Source organism: Prenolepis imparis, unplaced genomic scaffold (genome assembly GCF_030444845.1).
Source record: "Prenolepis imparis isolate NDT839.2.m4 unplaced genomic scaffold, iyPreImpa1.0 SCAF_3, whole genome shotgun sequence".
Taxonomy (NCBI): domain Eukaryota; kingdom Metazoa; phylum Arthropoda; class Insecta; order Hymenoptera; family Formicidae; genus Prenolepis; species Prenolepis imparis.
In genome coordinates, this window is record NW_028141161.1 from 19,772,117 (window position 1) to 19,784,328 (window position 12,212).

The window sequence follows — 12,212 nt, forward strand, 5'->3', positions numbered from 1 at the left end:
AAATAAACTTACCGATCGCAAGCAGGACCTTCAGGGACGGATTAGCCTTTTTAAGATTTACTACCCTTTCGTACAGGCCGATCTTGCCGTCCTTCGTTTCGTCATTCGATTCAAAACTGGTCAGTTTGTTCTTCTTCAGCCATCCGAAGGAGAAGATTACGTGGGTGCAGAGATCAGGTTGAATGTCCTCCGGCAGGAACTTGCCAATCTTTGTGCGATACTGAGACCAATTGGTGTAATAACACACCAGCTGTAGATGGAGATAATATAAAGTTAAATATGCACAAGAATCATATATAGACACATAAAATGTAGCTACAATGCTTTCTGTTTTGAAATACTTACCATATAATTTAATTACGTAATACAGCAATATTATACATATTTCTCAAGACACTTTTAAAAGATTGACACGACGAAAATTGTTCGTAGAACGTTAATAATATCGTAGATATGTATCTCGAAAAAAATCTCAGTATAATTTTAAGATAACAATTGACCATTTTTTTTTTACGCAGAGATAAATCACGACGGGCGTCGACTTGAGTTGAATTTAACAACCTCAAGGAGCCCGTTATTAACTTGGAAAGAAGCGGAAATTAATTCGCGGATAATATAAAAAAACAGCTGTTTTTTGCAGAAAATAATACATTTCCTTAATATCTCGTTATCGTTAACGTATCGATATTTAACAAAACGCTACACGTACCTTGTAATCGTTCGTCTTGCCAGGTTGCAGCTCGTTCTTCGTGTTCTTGTTGCTGACACGATTTCGCGTGACCTTGAACCTGTTGACACTGGCTGAGACCTCCTGATCGCTCGAGATCGACGGCGCGGAAGTCGTCGGCCTGCGGAATCTCTTTCTCGCGCCTGGCGAATGCATATGTATATATATATATATAGGTATGCAGACACAATCGCCGGATAATTACGTAAAATTCGCTCCGATTCTTCCTTCGGCGATTACGCAACGAGCGCACACGAATATGCGTTTCAACGTTGCGTAAGATCTCGCGCACGTATATGTATAAGGCACGAAACTTCGAAAGGCAAGTGCCTTTCACCCGTTAGAACCGATTATATTCTGGAACCGTACGATTTTGCATGTGTCACGCAATATCGTAACGAGAGGGGCAGCCCTTTTTCGATTTTTCGGGACATTATATAATGCGAATTTGTGTAACCGGAAATGCGCTCGCACGCACATTTGTCGCGCAGGTGTGAACGCTCTTGCGGAGGAGACACCTAGATCGGCCGACACCTGCGCGCATTCGCAGGCCCATCGCATCGGATCGGTGAAAAATTTATGTAATCGACAGTGGAGAAATTTTAAATCGTTATATACCGTTCGGAATTAAAGACTCTGACGTAATGCCGCTGTGAAACAACGCATTACGTTACCGATCAATCATCGATAACTAATCGATAATAGAATCATTAGTAGAGCTTTAATGAATCTCTTATTCGTTTCAAGGTATAAATTCGAATTGCCTATGGCTAACAGATTTACAATCGTCACGATTTTCAGAGCGCAATCGTTGCAAGAGATTTCCGATACCGTTGGAAATTAACGGATGCAGAAATTATAGATTACCTTCGGCATGCTGTAGGAGGCCTATAAGTAGCACCGCAAAGCAGACGAGCAGCAGCCTCCAAGTAATTCTGCTGTTCGATGCCTGGAAAGAAAGTGAAGGTGAAGATAACGCAAGAACAGGTAAATACAATGAGAACGTAATGGGTTTAATGCACCCGGCTCGTTGCTGCCGTATATCGCTTTCAATTGAATCTGAAAAAGCCTGCATAAAAATCTCTCATATAAAAAACTTAAATAAATCTTATAAATCTCCTTTTATTAAATTTATAATTACTACAATTTTGATTTATAAGTGAAAATTAATTTTTTTTTTTATTGCTTTATCTATGTATAAATAACAGCCATAAAATATAACAATTGAAGACAGTATTTAATAATTGTTTTAAATGCAATATTTCTTTGTATTATATAGTAGCATTCATATTTTGAAAAAAACGCTAAAATAAATAAAAAATTATTTGCTATAAATAACTTCTTTAATTTATTTTCGTGCTTTATTTCTATGCTTGTTGACGCACTTAGAAAACTTTTGCTTAACTCTATATATTTCTCTTCTCTTATTGTATAGCTATTCACGCACGATAAGGTTAAAGACCCGAGATACGGTTCTCTAGTCAATATTATTCACATCTGCATCGCGCTTGGAGGAGAGAGTAATATTGAATTATGTGTACATTTGTTCGTCAGTATTTACAATGCCTGACAAAGAAAACGGCGAAAGTTATTTGAAGTTCAGAGACAATTAATTAGGCGAGGGATTGTGTTCTACAATAATAAGAATTAACAATTAACTTCCTTGCAGAAAAAAATGAATAAATAATCAAACGCAATGGCGTAAGAGTCTAATAAATTAATTGCAAAGTTTTATTTCTCACTTTTGAATATTTATAGAATATTATTTAGATATTTTTTATATTTGTATATTTTTCATATTTTCATATTCTTTTATCATAAACTCACAAATAGATTTAATTATACTTATTACTATTTATTATAATTTTTCTAGCTTCAACATTATTCTTATTACATTATTCTATTTCTAGCTTCGATATTATTTTATATCACATTTTATTTTATAATTATTACATAATAGTGACATAGATTTTATTCAATACGCAGCAATTTTTATTGGCATTTGAGAAATGTTAAATGGCGAAAGTAACTTGTGTGATTCAAAGAATCCATTGCTAGACAAACGCGAATAATCGTTGGAATTTTATTATTAAATAAAAAACTAAATAAATAAGCGAACGTAATCAGCAGCCTGAAAAGCATTCAACAAAATAATCTCTCACTATATTATATTCTTTCTCAAATTTGTGAAAAGAAAGATCATTATGAAAATGGATGAATAATAAGGATAATAATATCTTAAAGGATGGATTGTTTAATTTTAGGAACAATTGCGGACGAAAATAATTACACGGTATTTTTCATGTGATATTGAAACCTAATTATATTAATATTTATACAAAATATCAGCTTTGTATGGCTCATTTAAATTTAGACTAATTTTAGAATATAAAATATAAATTATTTAACACGAGTATTGGAATAATTATCTTCAACGCATGATCATGAAAACAATGGGAATTGTTCATACGCTAATCGTGTTTTCACTCCTGGCTCGCGTGAGATCGAGATGGAAGTCACGCTCCATCGCGCCTTCTCGTAAGATAGATTCGCACCAGGAGATAAAATACCGCGCAGAGAGCTCGTCGTCCTCGCTCGCCATTAATTATTATTGCAAACGACAGGAAAGCAACGGATCTCGAGCCGATTTTTCTTTTCGTCTTTTTTTTTTTTCCGAGGTCACGGCCGACCCGGACTCGCGACGAGCAGATTTTTTAACGGCGTCCGTCCAATTCATATTCCAGCCACGAGCCTGGAAAGTTCTCAACCACGTGAACCACTCGTGAGGAGACGTCGCGAAGATCGTTGAATATCATTACGCGACACGGCTTTAATGATATTCGGCTCGAAGCGTGTACGATTCCCTGCTTTTATTATATTATATCAAGATGTCGAGCCGTTCCCTCTCGATATTTCGTACGACGTCGAAGAAGTGAAACTTCTTTCCTGCATTCTGCAAAGTGGTCGTTCCGCGCGATGTGGGGTTTATCAAGAGTGATTTTATTGAAATTACTGGGTAGAGGTGTTTTTACAGAGACCGATAAATTGTTTATGTCATTCAGAGTTTCTCATTTCGAGTGCCTCTCACGTCTGGCCTTGCCGTTCTCTCCCCCTGTTCTTATTATATACGAGATACGCCTAGATTAATTATCTAAACTTCACAAAATATCTCACACACAATTATCGATTATAACAATAGTTATATAGATTATAACAAGTTTTTAATTCGTGTTTCGCGACACTGATGGCATAAAGTGAAAACACGATTACGCCTTTAATCATTCTGTTCCGATTTCACTTTACACGAAGGTCTACGTTGTATAAAAATAAGCCGGCTTATTAAATCTCCCGTTATTATACACAGATACTGAAAATAGATATGTTATAATGCTTGAAACATTAGGATTATATTTATATGCATGAACACATAGATAATAGGATTTTACATGTAAGTCTTGATCAATATATTATACTTTGTTCGTTAACGATAGTGTAAAGGAAATATAATAAATAATATAATAAATATAATATAAATAAAACAAATAGAAGAAATGTATAATAAAATATTCTTGTTCCTATCTTCTAATATTTTAATTTAACTCGCGAAAAATTCTTCGATAATTTAATGCTTTAAAATTATTGATAAAATTAATCAAAGAGTTTATCTTTAAAATTAGTGCAAGTTTCACATGTCGAGAGACGCTCTGTATAAATACACACTTACGTGCACGTTTCTCTAAGCATCATTTATCTTCCAATAAATGTCAACGCGCGGGCGAGAACCGGCGCTCTACATTCGCTTTATTCTCTCGTATTCCGTAGCCACGCGCCATACAATGGCATCGTCGAACGAAAAATTATTCGTGCCCGTCCCTTCCCTCATTTCTTTTTTCTTTTTTTTTTTCACTTCATTGCTCATTGTCGAGGCGCTCATTATCGTCGTAAAACGCGCTCGCGCTCGCGTTTCAACGTGAGAACGACTCCACGTTATACTTCTAGGCCGACGACTCCGTCATTAGTACGGTTATTAATTAAGCCAGACAGGGATTAACGTCTAGCGTCTCAGGAAAAGGCGTTCCTCGCCAGTGAGATGTTCAATTTGCACATACGAACGCGCGCGGCTCGTTTCATGTATTTAATTAATTTCTTCTTACACGTCATTACATTCGCGTGCGACGACACAGATTGGTAAAATAATTCTAAAACTTTTTTGTTATATAATTTATATATATGATTCAATTTGTGTGTGTGTTTAATATTTTCAACGAAAATAAACCTTGTGTAACAAGACGATCAAGATTTACAACTACACTGAGATAATTTTTTCTTAGAATTTACCCTGAAAATTATGGTAATCGTGGGATAATATAGTATGGAAAGAATTTTATGAGAATTTCTCTAGTTAATATTTATCACAATAAAAATAATAATATCACAATAAAATATCACAATCACAATAAAATATAAAACATATTTGATTAATTTTACTAAATACTGCATAGTAAAATTAATCAAACATATTTAATATTTTATTATTATTTTTTATGATAAATATTATCAGAGAAATTCTCATAAAATTCTTTTCATACCATATTGTCCTATGATTACCATTATTTTCAGGATAAATTCTAAGAAAAAATTCTCTTTGTGTATTTATGACGAACCGAAATAACAGTTTTATATTTTATCTATAAAAACGTGAGTAGCGACATACGAAACAAGTCAATTAATTAATCTTGACGTGCAAAGATGCAAGAAGGAAATTAACAACGATTTCTCGCTTCTTACATCGTAATTCGATATTTGCAACGAGGAACTAGGAGATTTCGCAGATGCAGTCGCAACTCTCTCGTTGCCGGTGGCTGGCTATATGCACATTCGCGAGTACCGGGAGAGAGCGAGAGATTTCTATGCCGGACTTTTAGAACGAACGCGGCCTCTTATTGCCTCTAGTGCACGACTTCCCTCGTGTTATACAGCCAGCCAAGTATCCGTGACTTGGCAGAATGATAATTTCCCTTTGAATACGTCCCTCTTGTACTCACGCCCGCGCAATCCACCAACGGATACATATCTACCCGATATCTCGGAAGATATGTCCGAGAGATATCGGATTTTTTTTTATCTCTTCCTCCTGCGAGAGGAGATCGCGAGATTCTTATTAGATTCGCTGCGACTACAAAAAATATGTTTTTCTTTATCAACTTCCTTTTCATGATAACTGACAATGTTTGTATTTTGTATAGAAAAGTTTATGCAAATATATCTTTCTAAGTTTGTATAATGTTTCGTGGAAGCTAGAAATTTATTTCTTGCAAAGTGAAAGCGTCTTGGATCAATTTCATCAAATATATCTGGTTAGTGACTATCTGCTAGTAAATTATAAGAATCTCTCCACTCATTTGATTATGACATAAATTTATTAACTTTATGAATTTTTAACAGTTAATAAGAATATTTACTCGATCTTTGGTTTTTGCTTATAATCTTATTGTTTTCTATCGTCGAGGTAGGATTAAAAGCACATATCTTCTCCTATTTTTGCATGATATGTGAAATTATTTTTATGAATGTCTCAATAAAGAATATGACGAATTTCCGACACCAGCCATTTCTTTACAGATTACTAATATCTATACACGTATATTATATAGCCATACAAAAAGATTTAAACCTGCAATGTGTCTTTGATCTTCCTCAATTCAATGGCACTGCATGACATTGCGAATTTATTAGTTTCTCTCCATTGATTTGTTCTTACATAACAAATTTTTATGTGTAGGTCGTAATATATCATATACACTACTATTAAAACATTTCTACATATAAATCACAATAGATATATATTTTAAATCTCTAAAAGTAAAATGCAATTTTTAAATATTTTCAAGTGTATTATTGTAAAATATAAATATTAAAAAAAGTTATTTATAATAATTTATAATTATGTTAAAAATAATAATTAAAATTATTTTTATATAAAAATATTATTTTTGTAACAAATTGTGCGATTTATTAATATTGAACATACAAATCTCATTCATATTTTATTGAGATAATAATTTTTATTTTAAACATATATAAAGAAAGAAAGAAAAGTGCCGATAATAAGGATAAAGTCAAGTGACTCTTTTTACTCTTATCTGCTTTTTCTATGTTGTTATACAAATTTTCGAGTCAATTTTATTTCATTAAAAATAACGGATAAATATATGTATATTAATCAAATGTGTATATATATATATATATGTAGAGCATAATAAATTACAAATTAATCTCGATAAAGATAAAGAACAATTTTGAGCATATTACTGTAGATAAAAAACTCAAGTAAGTATTAATTATAAAAACCTATTTTATTTTTCACTGTTTTTAAGTTGTAATATTTATTCGAAAATTAATCAATATTTTTTTCTCTTTTAGCACAATAATGATCATCAAAGCGCAAGTCTATCATTTAAGTAAAATAAATGCATTGATTGATGTTTGTTTAGTTCATTAAATACGGCAATATTTTATCACGTAAATAATACGAAATGCTTTTATGTTCCTTCACTAATTCCGATTTTCTCAGCAGTGTTAATTGCCCATCCTGGCTAAACGCAACTAATAAGACATAAAGCAAACAATTAAGTCTGACTCGAGAAACTGTATTTCAATGTCATTTTATCACAGATATGGTTTTTCGTACATATACATATAATTTTCCTAATAATTTTTAATCGCTTTATATTTTATTTTATTCTTATTACGTGTTGATAAAAGTGTCAGATTTAATGTAACGTAACAAGTACATACTAAACTGAGCTGCAATTTGTATATTATATTACGATTTAAAAAAAACCTGCAAATAAATAAAACATGCGATAATTAGAATCAATTAGTTATAAAAGTTATGCAAAATAAACGAGCCAATTTTTCATAATAAAATATTATTTCCATAAAAATGCATTAGAAAATAAAACAGCTTTTAAAAACAACTGCTAGCATGTTTCAACATATTATGCCTTCGTCTACAATTGTAATCAGTTTTATCTACATCATAGTCTGTATGTATAATATTTACAAATGCGAATCAAATAATATTTCCATTTTATTATTTTTCACATATTTATTTTTATTATAAAGTGAAATTATAATCTTACTATGTCCAGATTTCCATCCCGCAAATATGCGAAAATAATCTCAATGATTATTTATAATAATAGGAGAACGTGATTGGTGCAAAATAAACTTTCATATATCTGTAGAAGATTAAACTCATCGAGATTATGCCGGACTCAAATCCTGTTATTTCTCTGATTAGCATCTCTCGAAATCGTTGTGAAAACCAGCTAAGTTTATACGTTTGACGTTGCGAGTCGTCCCCGTTCCGTCTTTGATTTCGTTTAAGATCTGCTGCATTGATGACCGTATGCAGGATGCAGACGGGAGTCCTGTTGGTCGATTTTGCGGCAGATTCTAGATCAGCGGTGCCGTCCATCCGTGAAAATTTCACTAACGTTCTTCGCGGTCGTACGTACGCGCGGAGTTCGGGATTTTCGAAAGTTATCCGCCGTAAAGAGGTGTACGCACCCGACCCGTCTAATTGTTGATTCATCGCCAACGAGAGAAATCGATTCTCAATGTTGCCTATTAACCAAGAAATGCAATTATGCTGAGGATTATGTACGCGGTATCGGTCACAAAGAGCGTTTTCCCTTTTGCTTGCATCTCGCAGAGGCGACAAAGCTTGTGCACTTCCACAATTATTATCCAGGTAATATCTTACGTTTATTATTTTCATCATAGCAGCATAAATTTATAATTGATTAAATAATTAATAATTTATTATCTTTAATAATTGATAATTTGTCTGGTATTAGGACTCTGATTATAATCAGTAGTTGATAAAAATTATGCATAGCATTTATATTACGTTTTATTTTCCTATTTTTAATAATATAAGGTAAATGTCTCTACTCAGGTCTAGTCGGTATAATGGAAATTATCACGCTTAAATTAAGTAATCTAGAATTGCATGACTCAAGCACTGATCTTACGCACAATGGTGGAAATTCCGTGAGATGTATGCAACGAATCCATTTTTACCGGTGTATATACTGTGCTAGGCTTTCTTTTCGACCGTGCCATGTTACCTCGTTACATTTACCTGGTTTACACTCGAGCGCTCTCATTCAGACTACATACAGTTAAACTTCACTGTTCTTAACAGCTTCTCTAAAAATCTTTTTTGTAAATTTCACTCGATTTTCTTACAATTTCAATAAAAATCCTATATATCGTATGCAATTATGTGTGTTAAAATTGATGAAAATTTTATACATATATTATATTATAAATAGATATATATATTCTACTAACTCTATCTCTTTAACCTATAAAATTATTTTATACATTGATTTATATAGAATTGTGTGTAAATATAATTTTAATTTCATCAATCTTTAATATTTTTATTTTTAAAGTTAAATATTATTATTATATTTTTATAGCTTCTATACTTTAATTTGCAAATATTATATTGCATATTTTATATAACGATAATAATATAGAGATTTCTCGTAATAATATCTTCCTATGTTACATTTCTTTTCAATTAATTGTTTTTCTATTTTCCGCGGCGTCAAGCTTTCTTATTTCTGCTCAAATTCCGGAACGTTTCGAGCACATTTCTTATTGAATTACTGTCGTCGACCTCTCCCACAGAATAGAAACGTTTCCGCCGATCATGATATAGCACGATATAGCTATTAATACAACCACTTCATTAGCGATTGTAAGTGACATTTAATCTAACATGTGTGTTTGCCTTTGCATTTTAATTATAATAAATTCTTTTGCATATTATAAAATAAAAGCAAAAATAAATTATGTATATGCAACAAACAAAGCAAGCATAAAAAATAATTAATCACATCTTATTTATGCGAGATACTTTTATATAAAACTTTTATACGAAAAATGTGTAATACAATTTTTACCTAAAATAATGTACTTTTTTTCATTTTAGCATTTGATTAAATTTTTTACAAAAAGCTTAGATTTTATATAAAAAATTATTTTACTCCTTAAAAAAATATATATTTCTACATTAAATATAAACGCAAAAATTAAAGTAATTTGTAAATTTACATATTTATTTATAATTTCTAATCTTTTAATCCGCCTTTCTTTTTTTCTCTATTTTTTACTTCTTTTTTATTTTCAAGTTATATTGCTTGGAATTCCTGTATCCCAATTTCATATTGAATTACTCTCGTCGAAAACGATCGTATAAGATTCATGTGTGTTTGCGACTTTCCTTCTTTACGTGTCACTTCGTTTACCTCCTTTGCACGGCTCTTGAGAGCCTTGCGCTTCTTTTTCCCCTCGTACTCTCTATTCTTTTTCATCACATATTCGTCCCGCAACACGTTTTCTAGCGTCGTTACATGGTTCGTCATTATCATGGTTTTTGCAATCGGCCAAAGATTAAAATTAGAGATACAGATTTAGCGCATCGAAACGCAGGAGGTGAGACTCCGATTTATACGCCTCGTTGATCACAATAAAATGCAGTCGCGGTTTTTTATAATACGTCAGAGTTTGTATGTATTGTATATAAAATTAAAGAATTATTTTTATAAAAATATTATATATATTATAATATTTATAAAAATATTTTTAAAAAACATCAATATTTCTATCGTTTTTAGATAGACAAATGAGAGTTCAATTTATATAAATATATTAACATATCTTTATATACAATAAAATATCTTTACTTAAATGCGTTGCATTAATCTTTATTACCTCGTGGCCTGCAAAGATGACATAGTTATTGCTAATATGGTGTCGGGCATCGAGCGAAGGCTTCACTCTCGATGCGTTGAAACACGATTTTCACAGAACCGGTGTGTTTCTTCTTACTACATGTAAATAACTTTTTTATAACGGAGATTTCAGCATTAACTGCTTAGACTTTCTAACCAGCAACTTTGTACCTAACTTACAATTAGTAAAAATCAAAGCGTTGAAAAGTATTCCTAATGCATTTATATGACGTCCTAGAATTACTATATTTTTTAAACTATATTTTTTTCTTCAAAAAATTGTTTACAGCACGCTATTATTTATTATTAATTTTTAATTAAATATCTTAACAAAAAATTCAAATTTTTGTTTTAAACTTGAAAATTTTTTGTTAAAATATTTAATTACAAATTAATAATAATTAATAATTATTAATATTCGAAAATTTTGCAATTGTTGATAGTTCAAGAGTTTTAATATCAAAGAAAAAAATAATTATAATGCTACTCAATTATATATTCTTCCCGTATAAAAAGGAGATTCCTTACCCTTGCATTCCACAAACACACAAAGTATCATTTATGTAGATTTACGGACGTCTTTATATAACATTGTTTATACAATTTTACTAATACACCGACAAATTTATTAATATACCGACAATATCGCCTTGCATTCGTGAAAACATGACTGCTGTATAAAATTACACGTCAGAAGATAATCTCATTGTCAGTGGATATGCTTGTAAAAATTACAAGAATTCATAATAATTAAATGTAAATCGCAACCTGATTTGTGAGAATGATATTAATAGTTAAATGTTTTACGATCGCGCTGAGCAATAATTCTCATCGCAATGCGTCAGATCGATTATGAAAACTTGAAAGGCGAGGCGCTCTCGCCGTATACATATTTGACGCATTAATGGTAATTTGTGCGCTTCACACTGATGTAATAATTACTAAAGATGCTGTACGCGAAGCGTACTCCACTTTAATGAGGCGCAATGAGACTCTTCTCTTCTTTTTCACCATGATCTTAAAACGCCTTCAATCTTTTTTTTTTTCTTCGTGCAATGACATGTAATTTGTATGATTATTATCTTGCTTTATCAGCATTAATTTATGCGTACGTGAGAAAATTCACAGTGAAATTAACAACAGCGTGTCTCTCTTATTCTATGTCTTATAACTTTATATACATATAATTCTTAGTTTATTAAATAAAATTGCCTTGTACTTGACATATTCTTGTACTTGACACATATTCTTTTTTACGAAATCATGAATAATCATATGTGTCATGAGACAGAGCATTTAATTTTGTATCGATGATGCCACCAATATACCTAAGATCATTATAGTTCATAGTTCAATCTATTCTAATCATAGTTCACAATGTTTTGTCCCAAAAAGATCACGATAATTCAAAATGATAAAGATATTAAAAAATATATATTTAATTTTATAATTAAAGAAAATTATTTTCCTCCACATACTCGTAGATAATGCTAAATGATTTTCAACAATGCAGAAAACGACAAACCAGTATGATTATGATATTTCAAATTATTGTTTCTTACACATAATTATAACAATTTAATATATATTATAATAACGCAATTTTAATATTTTTCAATTAAATTATTTTGTATATATAAATTTTATTTAGTACTATCATTATCATTGTT

The 12,212-nt window shown here is 31.3% G+C and overlaps 1 protein-coding gene across 1 annotated transcript in view; it reads right to left on the reverse strand.

Annotated features, from left to right (window-relative positions):
- Positions 1–12,212, reverse strand: part of Cht7 (chitinase 7) — a 29,912-nt gene that overhangs the window by 5,263 nt on the left and 12,437 nt on the right. The window contains exons 2-4 of the mRNA XM_083033388.1: positions 1,595–1,676; positions 710–870; positions 13–250 (exon numbers count right to left, since the gene is read on the reverse strand). Of these exons, the coding sequence (XP_082889514.1) occupies positions 13–250; positions 710–870; positions 1,595–1,676 (481 nt within the window). The remainder of the gene's footprint in view (positions 1–12; positions 251–709; positions 871–1,594; positions 1,677–12,212) is intronic.